The sequence below is a fragment of the Thunnus albacares genome, chromosome 8 (genome assembly GCF_914725855.1).
Source record: "Thunnus albacares chromosome 8, fThuAlb1.1, whole genome shotgun sequence".
NCBI lineage: Eukaryota > Metazoa > Chordata > Actinopteri > Scombriformes > Scombridae > Thunnus > Thunnus albacares.
The window spans coordinates 19,913,740-19,933,599 of record NC_058113.1 but is presented as its reverse complement, the minus strand read 5'-3'; the positions used below and the strand labels follow the sequence as shown (position 1 = coordinate 19,933,599).

The window sequence follows — 19,860 nt, the reverse complement described above, 5'->3', positions numbered from 1 at the left end:
GTTTCACCTTATAAAGTGACTAAGAGCATAAACTAAAAAGATACTTTTCAAAGGATCATTTAGCTTTTGCATTAAAATTGATCCTCTAAATTTTAGAGATACAGTGTAAAAGTATTTTTGTTATTTTTTAGCATTATTGAGTTTTTTTGAACAGACTTGATCTATTGGTATGTGAGGGTCTGGCTTCAAAGGACAATACCGGTGGTTTTGCATATTTTAGCCCATTTACCACAAATCACATATATTTACATTACAAGAAAACCATTTTGCAAATGATACTGCTGTTATGTTGTGGTTTCTATTAATTTATTAAATCTATTAGCAGATTCTTGAAACAAAGTCACGTCTGCATCATTCATCATTAAGATGAATCATGAATTACATAATTCTTATAAGTTTTAAGGGTCTCTTAACTGATTTGCATATCATATAAAAATACATGGAAATTCTATCATATATCAATAAGTGGGAAATCTAAAAAATACAATATGCATTCGCACATGAGGTGGAGTCGTTCATGAACAAACAATTTTCTGACAGTTTTTGTTTTTTCACATGAGAGATTTCTTTCTGGGCAGTTTTGTCTGTGTGCTTCTTACTGGCTTGAATCAGGATTTTACCACATTTGAATCAAAATTTGACGTCAGTTCTTTTTTATTTTGTCCTGGCTGTCAATCAAATCTGATCAAACCACACACACTCAGTCCTGAGAATGTTTTTTTGGGGGGGGGGGGTGCCTTGCTTTACTTTTTTGTTGCTTATTTACTTTTTATGGGCTTTAAATACACATGATTTGTAGTTAGGGGCTTAAACATAGTAAACACTGTGTTATGGTGCGGAAAAGGTCAATGGGTTGTTCAGGGTCATCTGCTCATATCACTGCTGTTCCTCCAGAGTTGATTCTTTCCTGGGTGATGGAGAGGCAGGAAGAAGGGATGGCGAAGAGCAGAGGAAAGGGAGATGCGTTTTGAGGGCTCATACTCCAGCATCCTCTCCAAGAGATTAAAAAACTGGTGGTGCTCTGTCGCTTGTGACAACAAGTACTTCTGAAAAACACAGATTAAGAGAGACACATGTTGTGTAAAGGAGTAGACGCACTTAGCTTGTGTTTAAATGTTTGCATCTGTTTCAGCTCACCCTTAAAGGCTTGCATTTGGCTTTCACATAGCGTCCGGACTTGGAGCACTCGTTCCAGTTGAGACGCCCACAGTGGAAATATTTCTGCTTTCTGTGAGAAACATGTTTTGTTGGATAAAGTGTGTTTTCATGTCTGTGAGTAAGAGTGTACAGGCTTGTGTTGTGTTTACCTGCTCCTTTGAATCATCCTCCGAGGAATTGGTCCCTGTATTCTCTCCATCATAGCAAGATGCTCCTTATTGTCATGAGTCTACAAGTCAACACAAGGGAACGCACAAGTGAAGGGCATGTCAGCAAAATCAAGATCATCCTACTTTCAACATGCTGTAATTGTACCAGTATAAACACACATGTGACCTGGTACATTGTGAACCCTTCGTAATATTCAAACAGGATGCAGCCGATACTCCACACATCACAAGGGTGACTCCAACCCAGCTCTGCGGGAGAGGTAAGAGGAACCAAAGCTTCAACACCAACTGAACAAGACTGACAGCTCCTGGGCTAGTCTAAACAAACGTTTCTTACCCAGTATGACCTCTGGGGCTCGGTAGTGACGTGTAGAGATGATGGTAGAGTGGTGTTCATGGTCAAAGGTGGCGCTGCCAAAGTCAACAAGCCGAACTGTTGTGTCATTTAGTCTCCTCTCATTGCACTTCTGAAGGAGGACATACGTAGCAATTAAAAGGTCAAAACCTAACTAATCAAACTTTACCAAATCATTTAATGGATAATTCAAGTTTATTGCTATTTGGTCCTTATTTCTAGCCACACTAGCAGCATGGTTCTAGGGATAGCAGTGTCTGTCCGTCCATTGATCCACCACTTTGGTCCAGACTGAAGTATCAACAAAGGTGGATACAACAAAGGTTTTCAGCTGGACACAAACTGGGTACGTTGCAGTTGGTTGGCACAAAGCTATGATGCCTCAAGATAAATTGTAGGCTACCTGTACCTGTGGTGAGGCCCCAGCTATCCGTGTAGCACCATCATCAGTCAAAACTTTAAACAGTCCAGTATTTTTCTTTTTGACCAAATACCTGCAAAACCTCAGCTGTAATTTGTGTTTAGTGCTAATTAATAAATGTTTTCATGCTAAACTGAGATGGTGACAGTGGTAAACACCATATCTGCTAAACATCTGAATGTTAGCATTGACATTGTGAGCATGTTTGCATTCTGACATTCAAATTCAACTAGCTAGCTAGCTGTTCTCTCTTGTAGATTTGGCCATCATTTCTATCAGCTATGATAGAAATTATACTTCCTAAAGTAGTGGCCGAGATCAAGGAACATGGCAACATAACTAAAATGAAGTATGAAAGGGCAAGAAACATCCAGATTCACATAGATTATTGGTGATAAAAGTAAATCTGTCACACACAATACAATAAGTACAATAGGTCAAAGTTGAACCAAGAAGTTTGTCTGCAAAATGTAAACATGTATGAGTACCATTTGCCTTCATTTATTTTTTAAGTTTGGCTAACCTTGGAGTTTGTTTAAAACTCCTCATGTTTCTTTCCCTGTCTGTCCTCTCTTTTTTTTTTTTAGCAATGTTGTTGCATTCTCAGATCTCAGCAATTACACAATTCTATAATTACCAACAGGAATGATAGCCAAAAGTACAAAAATAGGACCCAAGTTGAAAAAAACCCCAAAACAAAGCATTTCTTCCCCCTAAAAAGATTATTTGTTTTTTAAAAATCCTTTCAAAGATGCCAGACTGAGGTCAACAAACAAAACGCAGTTTTCTGGGATAAATATGTATCTATAGAGGGACTGCATGTGGGTGGTTCACAGGTTCTGCTGATACAAATATGCATCCAACTGAGCAACCACAAAGCAATCTCCCTTTTTTCTGTCTGCATTAATCCCTGCTTATTTAACATCCAGATTCTCTTTCACCCAAAGGTGTTTTGACTTCATGCCTGCAGTTGTTTCTAACCTTCTCAGTGTTGTATATGAAAGAGTAGTCTGAGTTGACGAAGAGGATGTTCTCTGGCTTCAGGTCGGTGTGCGTCAGCTTGTTGTCATGGAGAACTGCAGTGGAGACAGAGGGAGGGGGAGAGGAGAGAAAGTAGATGTTTAGATTTATCAGGAGCTAGTGAGCCAACGCCCTCATCTGGCTGAGTTTTCTGTTGGTTAAACAGTTGGATATGCTGCTAGATTTGTGGGGGAAAGCTAATAGTTGCATGGGTGGTTGTCTGTACTCGTATGCAAGTTTTGACAGAGGGATGGCCCTAACCATAACCCTAGGATTGCAGGATTGATTATCATATAGGCCTAGTCTAATCCTTGACATTATAATTTTGATTTAATAGAACAGCTATTAGGCTAAATGCATATTTTGTGTAAGCCTATTCTTTTACTGAATGTGGACATTAAGCATTCTAATAATGCTATTTTTTCAAAACACACCATAGTTTTTACAGTATAAACTTTACTTTGAAATATGTAACTGTAGCAGCTGAGCGTGGTGCGGTCAGTGCAGATTAATTTCCTCAATCACATTATCTGCTCCACTCCCAGGTTACACCAAACATCTATAGTAAAAACTATATCTGTAGTCATGTCTCCCCTAAAATATTTTGTTACAGAGGTGGCTTGGTCTGGGGGTGTATTTCAACAGCACAGACATGACTGAATGATCATAGAAATATTATAGGAATATTATAGAAATACTACAGGCAGCAGTGTGTCTCTATAAACTTCCGCTCTTCCATGACCACATGTTGCTACTTGACACTTTGATCATAAGGTGACACTACTCTATAGAGTATATTGGCTACAATATAGTATAGAATCGAGTATTTATAGTATATAGTTTGGAGAATGTTATAGATCCAAGACAAAACTGACAGAAGGGTGAGACTATAGGGAAAAAGGTGCATTTACAAATCCGTCTGCTAATTCAGCACCACGGACAGTGCCATGGATTTATCAATACACAGCACAGTTAGGCTACTGATATTTCAGAGCCATGGTTGGGGCCATAGATTCTAACTTGCACAAACCTTAGTCAGATAATAATAATAACCGTTATTTATACGGCACTTTTCAAAATGAAGATACAAAGTGCTTTACAAGGTTGAACCAGGATTAAAATATTTCAGGAGTGAGGCAAATAAAATAAAGCAATTGCCAAGAATAAAAATAAAAAAGAAGAAAAAAGACAACAGTAACAATAAAACAGGTAAGATATGTTGTAAATAAAAATGGCGTGCAAAAATTAATAAAACGCCTTGAAAGATACATTTTAAGAAGTGATTTAAAAGATGTCACCAATCCTGCAAGACTCAGATTCTCGGGCAGGGAGTTTGAGAGCTGAGGGGCCCTGACTGCAAAAGCCCGGTCACCTTTAGTCTTGAGTCGGGACTTAGGAACAGCCAGCAGAGCCCTGCCCAAAGATCTGAGGCTGCGCTCTGGCTCATAGGAGAGCAGCAATTCAGCAAAGTAGCTGAGAGCTGAAATCAGTTCTAAAAGTTACTGGTAACCAGTGAAGAGAGGCTAAAACTGGGCTGATGTGATCTTAATCAATAGTGGAAGTAAGTGTGGGTGATAAACAAAAGAAAGTAATGGTCACAACCCTTAACTGTGTTTCTCTTTAACTTTAATTTGTTATGGGAGTTTAAATCAAGGACACTTATGTCATCTTCAGTTTTCAGTCACCCTTTAAATATCTGGTTTGTTTGCTATGACATCAGTGGGACAGTGGTGGATAATCTGCTTACTGCCGTCATTGACATTCAAGTACTGGAGAAAAAGCAAGGTGGTATAGTTAAGTGTGATACAGGACTCACATCTGACAGCGTGGCAGATCTGGAAGGCCATGTGTCGGATGTGGTTAATGGGATAAGGCAAGAAGTTGTTTGCTTTCAGAAAGTCAAAGGTGCTGAGAGACAGCAGCTCAAAGGAGATGCACACATGGCCGTAGTAGTTAAACCAGTCGAGCATCTGAACACAGTGACTGATGGGGAGAAAAAAGGGGTAAGAAACAGAGATTAAATGTATGAGACAGAAAAAACAGAAACTTTACCCTGAAAATAACCAAAATAACAAACTACTCACTGTTTATTGTTTGGATCTTTCTCACTGATCTTCTTCAGCACATTGATTTCCTGTTTGGCTGCTTCTCTGTACTTCTCAATATTCTTAATGATCTTCAGCGCCGTTCGGTTTCCACCTCTGTATGTTAAAATACTGCATTTAAATTAAATAATAAACGCTACACGTGATGCATATTGCAACTTTCACTATTACATGAAAAACTTTACCTTCTGTGGTCCAAACAGTGAACAACCTTCCCAAAAGTCCCCTCACCTAAAGTGTCGAGTATCTCATCTGTAAAACAGATTGAGGTGAAACAGGATGTTGATGCCGGAGCAGTTCTATGAAGGCTGATTGCTCTTTCAACTGAACTGATACCTACATCTGTCCTCGAGGACGTCCCCATTTCTGTAGATCAGGTGTCCATTCTCAGTGTCTCTCTGAGTGTCGCCTGCGGGCTCACCGCTGCCCCGCTGAAAACAGTCAACCACAGAGGGAGGAAAAGGGGGAAAAAATCAGGGCTGGGATCAACCTGCATATGTCCCTTTCTTCACTGAGTAATATCTAACCCTTAGGCCTTAAAGGTCAAAGGTCACCAGCTGGACTTACCCCTGGCTAAGACTGATACATTATGTGTTTACATGTGAATAAATGCAAAAATCTGAACCTGTATCCCACTTGAGAGTGTTCAATTTCACCTATAAAACTCCACTCTGTCTCTGCAGCCATGATAGAAGAATTCCTTAAGAGTGCGAGCTTATACATTATGGTTGACCTGGGCTCGTTCAAAAGGAGGTTAATAAGAAATGTCAAATGACTTCTGGCCTCTTTGGAGGAGCAGAGGCTCTATTTCCATCCACATTCTGAGACTGTTATTAATATCAGAAGCCCAGCATGTGCTGAGGAGACACTTACTGCAGGACGGGGGTGACAAAATAGACCGCGCACAAAACCAAACACCGACATATATAAACATGCACAGTCTGCATGTGATTTGTTGTTAGGACATTGTGGAGCTTGAAGTCTAAATTTTTTTTTTAAAATGTATTGCAACCACATAATATAGATGATTTAAGGTAAAATGTCAACCATGATGGAGAGGTGACATATTTATTAGTAGAAAGATATAGAGGTAGGAACACGCAGAATGCATGCACAGGAAAAGGAGATACTCACAGACAAGCAGAAGCAAATACAGTCCAGAAAACCCTTATACAGAGAATATAGCTGTGTCTTTCCCATTATGCAGAAGTGCAGAGCCTCTCAGAGTGGAGACGTGCTTGAGTAGAAGAGGATGGAGGGAGGTTGTAGCAGGTGGAGAGAGGTAGTAAAGCAGAGACATAAAACTACCAGGAGTTGAAGAGAAAAAGCACAGAGGACGGGACAATACAACATTAAAGCAATAGCACAGAGAAACAAGAAGACATGGACTTGTGACAAAGTAAAAAATAGCCCGCGGTGTTGTCAGCGGAAACCAAAAGCAAAGGAGGAACACAACGAGTAGAAAGTGACACAGTCTGACCACAAAAACCAACAGAAGAAAAAAAAAAGCTTTTGAAGAACAAAGAAAACACCAGAGAAAGTGTACAAGACAGCTGAGGTACAAGACAGAAACAGAAAGTGACAGACAGAAATGAGACGCAGAGACAGGAGGAAGAGGACAGTTAGAGAGACAGAGAGAGTGAGCTGAGACAGATGCTAATAATAAACTTTGGTCACAGCCCCCTGAGAAAGTCTCGAGAGTAGAATCAAGATGTGGTCAGGGGGACTAAAGGAGGGCGAAGAGTCGGAGGAGGAGGAGGGGAGAGAGATCCAGTTTCACTCAACTTACTTACTCTCCTCCTTGCACCTCCTTAACCCCTGCAATATGTTTTGCCACACCTGTCCTCCACTGCATAGCACAGATACTTTTCAATATACAGTGCATGCTTTCTTTACAGAAATAACTGACAGAGATCATCATAAAATGTTTATTTTGTAGTTCTTTAAAAGGGACACATCACTGTCTCTTTCAGCACAGAAAAACATGAAGTGAGGTCATTAAAAGTATGAAAAAATATAACAATAAAAACTGTTAAAATATTTATCTGAAATGCCATATAGTTGATACAACATATCATAAATGGACCGATGATGTAAAACCATGCTTTTGGAAATTTTATGGCATATAAACATCAGGTAAAACGTTTTAAAATCTTATTAAATTATTAAATTTTAAACATGTCAACAAGACAACAGCAAATCTTATGAACCACTATTTCATTTGTGTGACACTGTTTGAAACAACCAAATAATCCTCTTTCAGGCTGAACAGTAATGTTTGTTTTGGTGGTTTATGGGGACCTGAGTGACTGAGTTCATGTCACTAAGTCAGATGCACCTCTTCATCGTTCGGTCCAGGTAATATCAAGATGTCCCCATAAGGCATGTCCTGCTCCACACGCACCTTCCTGGCTGATAAAATCTCTACACACACACACACACACACACACACACACAAAAGACACACATACATAGAACATTTTAAAAGCCATACACTTAAAATCAAACAAACTGACAGTTGAGTTTGGTGGCATGAAAAATAAGCTCATATTAAAATTGGGTAAATTATCTTTTTTTTTGAAATTGTATTATTTTTCTATGAACTGTTGTACATTATCCTCCAGTGTGTTGTCCAAGTCCAAGTGTTGCAGACACCAACAATATCACTCATCTTCTTCCCACCTCCCTCCCATTATTAAAGCTTCCACTAGTGACACCATTTGGTACTTTCAAAGCCCTGACTCAGACTTTTTTTCTAAACTGAAAGTCAGATCTCATAACTCACCAACCACATATTGATTAAAGAGTTTCCTTTGGCGCTGATGCTGCAACATGACCACAATTTCAACACACGAGTAATGGGAAGATTTGATGATTACTGAAATTGATGCCCTCACCCAGAAGCTTGTGAAAAATGTTGCTGACAGCTCTGCGGTCGGCGTCTGGCGGCAGAAGAGACTGAAACAGCACAGGTGCTACTTCGTGCTCAGCCAACACCGGCATCAACCTAGAGACACACACGAGTAATGTATTCCTGTTTGCGCACCAAAACAAATGCAAAGATCACATAAAACAAACTCTTGAGTTTCTAATATTTCAGGTAAAATGCAGACTTGCACTGTCATTACCCCGGAGACTCTGCTAACATTCTCCCCTGCATGTCCTCCATCACCTCTGGGATGTCCTGCAGTGTGGATCTGGAGACAGTGGACCTGCCAACACACACACACACACACACACGTGCTTGTAAACATGACCACACTCATATAGTCACTCTATATATCTTTATTTATTACTTACCCTTCTCTCTCTGATGTGTATATGGGGGAAATCTCTCGAGACCCCTCCCTTTGGTCGGAGCCTTCCAGTATCAATGAATCATGGCCTTGACAAACACACACACACTCTGGTTCAGCAGACGTTTGAAGACACTGCGTTCACTTATATTCATTCTCTGGAGGCTTGCCCTAACCCTTAACCAAAAGTGACACATGCCTAACCCCCACCCCTGACCTGAGCCGCCCTCCCGTGAAGGAACCAACCACTTAAACTCATGCTGAACGCACGTACAGCACAAACACTTTGAGGACAACAATTTCACCCCTCAGGTAAACACAAACAAGCTGCCCCCAGCCAACTGATTTAAATCCAAAATGTGGCATGAGTTGTGAAATTTTTGATGTATCGGTGAAATCTTGTGTTTTTTTTACCTGAAATACCAAACATCTCTGATTCTGCCAAGTCTCTAGGGACCTGTATTCACACACAGACACAGATAGTTATTCATCTTGTGACATTTCCTGTCCTCCCCTGGTACAAAATGTCTCCACAAATATTCCCAAACCAAACACCCTTCCCCACCTCCTTGGGGCTGAGCTCATGTCTCTCCTCTCTTTCAGCCATCTCAGCCATCTCAACCATCTCACGCTCTCTTTCCTTCTCAGAGTCTGTGGACTCGGGCCCTCTCTCCCCGACCTGCAGGTCCAAGCCAGAGAGAGGCGTGACAGTCGCAGCCTGTCTCCATAGAAACTGCACCTCTTCAGGCAAGACTGCAGGGGGGAAAAAATAGATTTGTGGTTTATTTTTAAAAAGGTTACTCAAGTCACGTCCTTGAAAATAGCAGCAGGTGCGGATGAGTATGAGAAGTCGGGGGAAAAAGAAGAATTGAAATGACATGTGTTTCACTTTACATCAATGAATTATTACAATTACTTAGAGGCACCGGCATCAATAAAAATAATGAGATTAGCCGCGTCTTTTCATTCACATTTAACATTTGGTGCCACTGGGTTTGATCTCACAGGAATCTGCTGGATTGATTTATAGCATAAGACAAAAACTGATTTATGGCACAAAACAGGAAACCTGCTGTTCATGTTTGTGGGAATGATGATTGTAATTTAGAGCAACATTAGAGTGAAATGTAGATTATCTTAAGGATGTTTATTGTAATCATGGACATAATTAAAGGAATGGTAACTATATACCCTACACTGCATAGTTTAAAATCAAATTTTTGTGCTTTTATAGGAACAACATAAGACTTTATATATTATCTGTAGCTGTTTAGCTTGGAGGAGTGATAAGAAAGGAAAGAGTCAAATGATGTATTACTGCTGTCCCAGTTTTGTGGTGGTGTTTAAATGGACCGAGTTGCACTGATAAAGCTGTCCTCGTACTTCTATTTTTACCTAAAATGTTTTATAATGTATTTAATGGTTAATAGTAAATGACTGCACTTATATAGTGCTTTTCTATTCTTATCGACCACTCAAAGCGCTCTACAATACATGCCAACATTCACCCATTCACACACGTTCATACACTGAACCTGCTCATCAGCGATACGGCGCTTCCTGTCCAAAGCGCCCCACAATGTTTCTATGCTCACCCACACACACACACACACACTCACATACTCACACACTCACACACCGATGGCGCAGCTACTGGGAGCATTTTGGGTTTCACTATCTTGACCAAAGACACTTCAGCATGCGGACTGGAGGAGCCGGGGATATAGTCCTAGCATGGAATGAAGGTCAATCCTCTCAACCACGGTTATACTTGTTTATGGTAATTATATAACGTAATCACGATTGATTTGACGATATTACACACGTGCTGATTTCAAAATTCTTCTACCAGTCTGATAATTAATACTTCTACACAAATAAATATGAGTTTGGACTTTAAAGATGTGTTTGTTCTTTACTTCAGCCTAACATGTACAGTTACTAATCTAAGATATGTGATATGTGAGCCTCAGCACACCCACTGCCCCCTCCCCACGCAGGTGTTTTCACTTAAGTTGCCTGATTAAAGCCCTTCTTTGACAGCTTGGCTGACATTTCCCTGACGCTCCTATTAGCTTTACTGCACCTGTTATCTTAGGCCCTTTTCACAGTAGACATTTGGACTTATTAGTTGTTTTTAATAACATTAACGATGGCTCCGTTCTATTTAAGTGTCCCAGTGAGTCATGACCGTGTGACAGCGAGCCAGCATGCATGACATCAGGATCCTGAAACTTAAGGAGCTAAATAGAATTCAGCGATCCTTAATTTTATTATTTACATATTTACATATATTACATATGCTTTACCTGCTGTGACATGTCAAAATGTCTTCTATGAAAAAGATCTGTTGTTATTAGTACATAAGCAGTGTCTGAAATCACACTATTCACATATTCACTACTCCCTAGATAATAGACGCTCAATAGTTTAGTCAATAGCGGGCCGTAAAGTGAGATTTTAGACACTTACTAATTATCATCATTTTGCATCATCACTGTAAGTTGTGGAGTCACAAAATGTTCATTACAAGTGTAAAATGTGGCAAATTACGTTGTGGGATTGTTAGCATTGTGGAATTTTTGAGGGCACGATAAAGTAGATAAATTTACACACAATTCAGACAGATAAATGACCAATATAGGGTCTATAAAGTAAATAAGGAGAGTTTGGTGACATTACATAATTCTCAGCTCCACCCAGCTTCAACCTGACTATATCAGCCAGAGTAACTGATAACCTTTAGCTGGTGTTTTATTGAGCATTATTGTATTTTTTACAGGTCTTTTACTGACAGGTGCAGGGGTTGCTGAGGAGCTCAGCGGCGGGGAGCCTCCTGTGAGAAGACGGCAGAGGGAAGAGGGGACGCGTGGTCTCAGTCAGAGGGTTGTCGATCTGCTGCTGCAGCACCTCCTGGGAGAGCTGCGTCTCTGGGTCGAAGAAGATCAGCTGCTTCTTTCTCCTCCGCCTCCTCATCTTCACCTCTGGGGGAGGCACATCCTGGGAACGGCAGGGATGAGTAAGTAAATTTACCAAGAACTTTCCTCCAGTCTGTCAAATGTATTCTGAATACCATTTTGTGATGAGACCCCTCTCGTAAAGGGTTTATGAGTTGTAGCTAAAGGTTTAATTAATGGTTAACAAAGACAACGTAAAACCTACCAAGTTCAAAGCACGAAAAAAATCTCCTGTGTTAGTTTAAGAAAACTAAATAAAAGGAACAATCTAACTGATTTGGGTGTGTGACCCCTATTTTGTACTTTTTATTTTATTATTTATAAATTAAATCTTGAATCTTTTAATGATGGATAGTACATTATTTACTCTGACACTTATTATTAAAGTGAGAGAATTTGATATTGAGCATATTAAATTCTTCTTTTTTTTTTGCATTTCACAGCTTCCTTCCTTTCGCCACTGTTCTCCATGGAGTAAATGATTTATTAATGCTTTATAGATCACTTATAAGTGTTTATCCTCCTCCAGCACGACACTTGCTTTGTTTTTTCAAGTCAAGTCAAATTTATTCATATAGCACATTTCATATGACAGGCGTAAACTCAATGTGCTTTTCAAAAAGCTCTTTTAAACATAAAGAAAGCCCAAGAAAGCAACTGGACCAAAATTCATTTTTAAACAACTTCACATTTACAAAAGCAGATTAGATGGATTTTTGTAAAAAACCTTTTATTAATCATTTATTAGCATTTATAACTGTAAATATGGCAGCTTAGTAGAAAGTGAGAAGCTACAGACTCTTTATTAAGGTGACTTTAATTTCCCTGCGATGCATGTGTCGTCTGGGAGAGGATGAACACCAGAAAAAGGGATTTATCTCAACCCAGCACCCCATAAACTACAATTATTAATGACTTATAGCTTCTTTATAAAACATTAGTAAAAATGATTAACATTAAAGCCATTAGTTACAACTTTAACCCCTTTATAAAGGATACTTTAATAGAAGATTGTCCCCTTTACAGATTTTTTATTGGCTCTAATGGAGGATGTGATTATCTGGTTGTTGTTGTTGTTGTTGTTGTTATTTGCTGTAACCATTCAGCTACCAAAGGAGCCTCCTGAAGTTTGTCTCTTAGACACAAAAGCCGGCACCTCTAACTCCAGACTTCTTTTTACGCGTTCCTTTGCTACAGATGGTGGCGAGGGGAGAGCGGGCATGGAGACAGGGGTCAGCTGGTCTGTGGGGAGTCCGGGCTTCTCCACGGACGAGCCTGGCTCTTCCTGAGGCAACACAATGGCTTCTTCACTGGAGAGAGCAGTAGGCTGTAACCTGACACAGTTAGAAACACACAGTCAGGGTGGATCAGCGTGCGTTCGAACTGATGCGTCCACATGCATGAGTCTGAATGATTTACTCGATAGTGGATCCTGTCGGCTCTCCCTCTCTCCCTTCCCTCTCCGTCTCTTGCTCTGCTCGCGTCACTTCTTCTCTTGCTGTCTCTAAATCTCCTGTTAGAAAAAGGTTAAAAAGAAGAAAAAACGATGATGATCTCTTCTAATTTCCTTTCTCCTTAAAACCCCTTTTGTCTAATAGAAGAAATGGGGCCTTAGTTTTCCCACTCACCCTCTGGGAAGTGATCCGTTTGGGCCAACAGGAAGTCGATAGTATCTGGATGATGATCAGCGAGCTCCACACCTTCAAACTAGCATCGAGAAGAGGAAAGAGAGGACAGAAAGATGGATGGAATTGAAGACAAACGTGTCTTTATATGTGATTCTTTTGACAGCCGTACCTCTGCAGCCGGGATAGCGACTTGCTCTGTCTCTCTCAGGGTGATGCTGTCTGGAGATGCGGTTATGCCTGGCAAACAAAAAAGAAAGTATGAATGACATTAATAACAAGGCTCAATAGTATTTTAACAGCTACACAAGCTGCTGAAGCCAGCAGGCGAGGATACGGCTCATCAAGCAACAATTAAAGTGTTCTCTTCTGCTGAGTGAAATCCAGCTACACAACACTTCCCGACACCGCGGCATCAGCCTCGGCCAATTAGGAGGGTGTTGTCGAAGGCAGTCGGCTCTGCGCTGTCTCCGCTCTGACCTGACCCAACCTGTTTCTCTCCGCTCTGTGCTGCTCCATATTTCTGCCTGGATTAGCACAATCGGAGCTCTGTCTTTCTCAGTGACCTGTTGGCATTTCTGCACGTATCACTGCACACAGCCTGACATACAGTACGTCTCCGGACACGCTGTGATTAGGCTGTGTGTTATTGTAAAGCCGCACAGCTGACTTTTTAATTATATGTGATAATCACATAATGTGGATGGCCGGCATTCTGCATATTTTCTTTCACTGGAATGTAAATTCTTTCATTTGCATTTCAAACATCATCAGGCTGTGTTCAACACGGTAAGACGTCTGTATCAGCATCAAGTACGCACAAAGTTAATCAACACATATTCAAACTCCATCATGTAAAAGTACTGTGAACAAATAGCCAACTGTGGAATGTAACTAAGTACATTTACTCAAATATTGTACAATTTTGAGGTACTTGTACTTGACTTAAGTGTTTCTATTTTATGCTAGGAGGAAATGCTAGGATATAATGTACTTTTTACTACACTACATTTATTTAGGAGCTTTAGTTACTTTTCAGATAAAGACTTTCCATGTAATACATATCATGAGCTTAAAAAATATGATGCACTGTTATAGAAAAAAACTACCAAACAGTATAGAAATGAGCTCCTATGTCGCTTACATGTAAATGCATCAGTAAAAATAGTCAAATAATGTCTGTATATCATAAATACAACAATCTGAATAAAGCCAATTTTGCATGAGTACTTTTGATACTTTATGTACATTTTGTTGGTAATACTTCTTACTTAAGTAAAATGCAGAATGCAGAACTTTTACTTGTAATAGAGTATTTTTATACTGTAGTATTGCTACTTTTACTTAAGTAAAAGATCTCAACACTTCTTCCACCACTGCAAATAACGTAACACTTGAAGTTATTGCACAGATTCATGTTTACTGTATTTGACATGTTTGCCAGCAAAACAAATGAAAGAATAATTTAATCTTCAGCTTCTAACAATGAGACAGATCAGCTTGTCACAAACAAACATTTACAAACTATCATAGAGCTAACGGACAAATGAACACATTCTGAATAACAATCCACTACACATGTAACCGTATAACACTGTGGTCTGACCATTTCTGTTGATCTCAATCAGTTTTACTTGAAACATTATAACAGGTAGATGTTTATTAACTGCTCCTGCTTTCTGCAGCTGTGATGCTTCAGACGTAATGATCAGCTGGATGTGCATTTCCTTTACTTATTAAAGTCTCCTTATTATACTTGTATTATATTATTGTGTCTTTAGTTCAAGATATGTCATATTTCTCAAGTGATGTAATAATCTAACTTTTATTTTCAAGCCCGTTTGAATGACATTTTATTCAATTTAGTCATTTTTCTGACAGTTAATCATGTAACTGAGTCACCGTTTCAAGAATTTCTTTTCTATTTTTGCATTCAGAGTACATCTTGTTTTCTGCTGCTGCAATGACCCACTGCCCTGAAGAGATCATTATTTTGATGCCATCACATGAAGTCATCCTACCGCTCTCTAGTGCTGCAGCAGCAGCAGCAGCAGCCGCAGCGGTCGGAGCAGTCGGTTCAGAGAGTTCAGCAGAGGTTTCTCTCAGATATTCCTGCCCCATCTGAGAGACAAAGAACAGCCAGAAGACACTTATTTGTTATGCGAATGATTAATAGTCAGCGCCCAGCTTCATCTGATAATGTTAAAAACCACAAACCAAGCCAGAACTCTTGGTGCAGTCAAGGACTCAGACCTGAATTTCAACAGCCACATTACAGAAAAGTCAGCCTACTATCACCTTGAGAATATATCAAGGATTAAAGGATTTATGTCTCAGCAGGATTTGGAAAAACTTTTCCATGCATTTATCTTCAGTAAACTCGACTACTGTAACAGTGTTTTTAAAGGTCTCCTTAAAAAAATCGATCAGACAGCTGCAGTTGATTCAGAACGCTGCTGCTCGAGTCCTCACTAAGACCAAGAAAGTGGATCACATCACTCCAGTTCACAGATCTTTACACCGGCTTCCTGTCTGTCGAAAAAATGATTACTGTTGGTTTATAAAGCACTGAGTGGTTCAGGGCCAATTTCTGACTTTCTGCTACGTTATGAAGCATCCAGACCTCTCAGGTCGTCTGGGACACGTCTGCTTTCTGTCCCCAGAGTCAAAAATAAACATGAAGAAGCAGCACTCAGTTTTTATGCTCCACATATCTGGAACAAACTCCCAGAAAACTGCAGGTCTGCTGCAATGCTCAGTAAATCAAGGCTGAAGACTTTTCTGTACTTTGCTGCTGCCTTTTTTTAAATCAAATCTGAGGCTTTTGATTAATATCTTATACTGCTGTTTTATCTGTCTTATTCTATTTTAACTTTCACTTTTATTTCCAATTTAACACTTTTTAATTGTATTTAAATGTCTTTTTATATTGTCTTGTGTTGCTTTTACATTCTAAATATGCCTCGTCTTATTTCATTTCATTACATTTAGATAAGCACTGCTTCTTATGATTTATATCTTTACCTTCATCTACAGACTTCTGCTATGTGTTCATTTCCTTACATGGTTATTTGGGTACCTGTATCAGTGTAGTGGGACTGGGCACGGCGCCCTGCATGGACATCACTCCGAATAAGGGGTCTGGAGCTCCTTCTGCCTCTTCCAGGAGACACAGAGCATCCGGGAAGAGCAGAGCTTGTCTGAGAGACAACAAGCAACAAGTAGCAGGTGTTATTTTCTGTTTGGAAATGCAGGCAAACGTGAATGAGGAGCACCTGGACTCACCTGCTGTGATCATCTATATCAATTTTCTGGGAGGTCCTCTGTTTCAACAGCTGGCCAATAATGGACTGAAGTTCCTCTGGAAGGACACAAAAGGTCGACCCCCCTCTGATGTTAGATAACACAGAGGAACAGCGCACCTGTCTCAGCAAGTCTCTCTCTCCTCTGACCTGTTCATGATTTCTTACCCAGGAGAATAGCACACTGTCGGTGGTACACAACAATGACGCCATACTGGAGCTGGGAGGAGAGGTAGAGGGAGAAGCGAGGTCGCGGGAGACCAGGCGCAGGCGGTGGGACCTGCTCCAGCACGTAGTTCATGATGTCATCACTGTACGGGCATTTGTTTTATATTAACGTGGACTGCTCACAGTTCAGCCAGTTGTGAAGTAAATATGTGAAAATGACTTAAATAACTCCTCACCAGGTGCTTTTAACGTTGACTTTGAGGAAATCCCGGCGAGGAACTCTGATGCCTTTTGTAGCAACCAGCCTGAAATGGTTAAAAACACAATCTAGTTTGGTGTTTTTTATTCGTCAGGATAAAAACAAAAAGAGAAAGGGGGGATTAAATAAACTACAATCTCTCAGACTAAACTGGCAATTATAACTGTTTGCTAATTACTGTTTACTGTAAGTTATGGTGGCTTGTAACTCGCTGTTTTACAACTGGAGACAATAAGCTTTCTAACTGAGCAGAGATCCAACAGAAAAATAAACCACATGGATGTAAAAATGCTCTCATAATAATGCAACATTTTTTGTTTATGTTTTGTTTACGAACAGGCCATTTGAGGTTGTTTTTTTTACACGTCTTATAATTCTGGTTATGACCCTCCAATGATTGACAATTGAAAACAGTCACAGTGATCTTACAGTCTGTTGGTATATTTCATTACTCATACCGGCTTCCAAACGGGTTGCACACAGTCTTGAAAATGTTATTAACAAGCACTGAAGTACACTTTTTGACTTTTATCACTGTGTTCACACTGTTCAACACTGATACATTTGCTAATGTCTCTCTAAAAAGCTGTTTCATGATTCTGATCTCTAATAATCTAGTAGTTTATTCTTCACATTGTAGTAACTTTTCATCATTTGTGCTTTAAATCACTACACTGACTAAAAAGAGCCAAATATAGAAAAAAATAACTTCTGAAACATTGCTTTGATAAACTTACTTGGTGAAAGTTTAACTCATCTCAAAATATTTAATCCGTCCTTCAATGAGCAATTTGATGAAAAGCGAGTTTGCAAACAAAAGTACACATATACAGTATACGGTACGACCCTGTGCAATATCACTAAAATGTTAAATGATTCAAAATTGTATCATCTTACAATAATTGTAGTATTTTTAGAGTGAAGTGTAGGATATTTGATCTTATTTGTAATTAAAAGCAAACAGGTTAGATAGACTTAACTGAAAAAAAAGGCCTCAAAGTACAAAATCAATGTAACAAAAATGATTAAACTTGTGACTTCCAATTAAGATGAATTGCCTGAACAAAGTTATAAAAAAAAAAACCTGTGAACACCACAACTTTCTCAGTTTTGACCTGGGTTGTGTCTAATGCTACATGGCTCCACATGTTGAGGAATTGAATGAACAAGTAAAAAAAACAGATGTTGAGACTGCATGAAGATGGAGAAGGTACAAGACCATCAGTCGGCTACTGAACAGAAGCCAAAACACAGTTGCAGCAGTGGTTAGGAGATACAGAGACTGGTATCATCCCTGCCCAGGAGGTTCGACTCTGCCATCAAAAATAAAGACGACACACAAAATACTAAAAAGTAATGGAGTCTCACTAATGAAGGGTGTGCTGACTTTTGTTGCTATCCGTTCTTAAATATGGATCCTTCACTATAGTTAAATTAGTCAAACTTATTTTTCAAATGGTTTCAGTCTTCTTGGCAATTGTCTAAAAACAAAGAAATTGTATTAATGGACAGGATTTGTAATTACTTAACATTTTAGTGATATTGACCAGAGGTGTATTCAATTCTGTTTTATACTGTACAATTAATTTACACACATAAAGATAAGCAAAAAATACAAATGAGCCGATCTGTCACTGGCCAACAATGTCCAAAACCACAAAGGCACATATTATGTAAAAGGTGAGTGTAAGTGCTTCTATCAGTCCATTCACAAGTTTAAACATTGATCAAAGAAACACATCAAGTCATAAAGTGTCTTCACTTTAATGTCACATGTGCACCAAGGCTTATGTGCCTTTTTTTTTTTTGTCTTCACGTAACCTTTGACCTTCACCTCATCTTCAAAGCTGTTGTCTTTTGTCAGCAGCACTTCAAACACTCAGACTTGATGTTTTGGTTACTGTTTACATTAACAGATGTGTGTGAACTTTCCCACTGATCCACCTGTTCTCTGTGCACCAAAATGGCGGAGAACCTGAGTTTAATCTGCAGAAAACATTCAATATATTAAAGATTTACAAAGGAAAAAAAATGTGCGTCGGTTGTACAAGCTGAACATTTTTTCCAAAAGGAACAAAATCTCTAAAATATACACTGCACCTTACAACCCCACCGGATATTAAGTTGTTTAACGGCTTTATTTAATACCAGGGATAATTACAGGGCATGAAATTGAACTGTTTACTGATCCTGAATGTATATTTAAGGGTTGTATGCACACAAAGAGATGATTTAGGTGTTAATATGAATTTTAATGTCTGTATAGTTTTCCAAAAAAGTGAAGTTTCTTGGAGGAAGTCTCAGAAAAAGCTCGAATAGCAGTTTTCACGAATTCATCATTTTCACGGTGCCAGTGGCGAATTAAAACTCTAATTAATCTACAAAATGGTCACTGTAGAGTCGCTCCACTGTGATAAGTCGAAGTAAAATAGAGAAAGATTTTTAACTCACCAGATTGTAGAAAAACATCCCGTGTGACGCTTCAACACTGCGGGGTAATAAAACATTTTCAGCAAATCTTTCAGTAAATCAGTAGAAACGCGACAGTTTCTGTTTCAGTGTGATGGAGGCTGAGATGAAGTCTGAGCCGCTTTGATGGTTGTGATATTTATGTTTTAGCTGGACAATGATTGGTCAATCCCAGTTAGCAAATGAAAATTTAATTCTCCCGTTAGCTCCATGCAAGAAACCAAGAAGCTAGAAATCAATTTAAATAATTTAATTTTTGCATCTGCTGACCAATTAGAGCTCAAGATAATAATATCGAAGTAATTTTCAAGCTGTAAATCACTTCGGAGACAAATGAGAACTTTAAACAGCGACGGCATGTCTCATAAAACATCTGGATTAGGATAATCTAAATCTAAATGGTGACACTGGTGACATTCAACAGGAAATATCCTGTCAGTACGTTGGTGAAAATTGTTCATACATTAATAATGTATTTGTGAGTGTGTATATTTTCCATACACGGTTGTTATTTTAGTCTTTTCCATAAAAATTAAACTTTTTCACCTCGAAGTT

The 19,860-nt window shown here is 39.2% G+C and overlaps 2 protein-coding genes across 3 annotated transcripts; both read right to left on the bottom strand.

Moving 5' to 3' along the window:
- Positions 1-80: 80 nt before the first annotated feature.
- On the bottom strand, positions 81-6,916 carry clk2b (CDC-like kinase 2b). Of its 2 annotated transcripts, none has more exons than XM_044360261.1 (11): positions 6,364-6,916; positions 5,570-5,660; positions 5,415-5,481; positions 5,209-5,340; positions 4,941-5,107; positions 3,086-3,180; positions 1,666-1,795; positions 1,495-1,577; positions 1,308-1,387; positions 1,138-1,228; positions 81-1,046 (listed from the first exon to the last, which is right to left on the bottom strand). In XM_044360261.1, the coding sequence occupies exons 1-11, from the start codon at positions 6,427-6,429 to the stop codon at positions 864-866; spliced, it is 1,185 nt and encodes a 394-aa protein (XP_044216196.1). In that variant the 5' UTR covers positions 6,430-6,916; the 3' UTR covers positions 81-863. The 2 variants fall into 2 exon arrangements, with proteins under 2 accessions (XP_044216196.1, XP_044216198.1); XM_044360263.1 differs by having other exon boundaries at positions 5,209-5,325; positions 6,364-6,914.
- A 254-nt stretch (positions 6,917-7,170) lies between these two features.
- Positions 7,171-19,769, bottom strand: LOC122988099 (meiotic recombination protein REC8 homolog). Its single transcript, XM_044360260.1, has 17 exons — positions 19,288-19,769; positions 16,814-16,882; positions 16,578-16,720; positions 16,393-16,468; positions 16,187-16,307; positions 15,129-15,228; positions 13,280-13,347; positions 13,111-13,189; positions 12,902-12,995; positions 12,639-12,816; positions 11,321-11,525; positions 9,091-9,278; positions 8,940-8,982; positions 8,530-8,614; positions 8,358-8,441; positions 8,127-8,236; positions 7,171-7,653 (listed from the first exon to the last, which is right to left on the bottom strand). Exons 1-17 carry the CDS (start codon positions 19,341-19,343, stop codon positions 7,553-7,555), a joined length of 1,800 nt encoding a protein of 599 aa, XP_044216195.1. The 5' UTR covers positions 19,344-19,769; the 3' UTR covers positions 7,171-7,552.
- Positions 19,770-19,860: the final 91 nt, after the last annotated feature.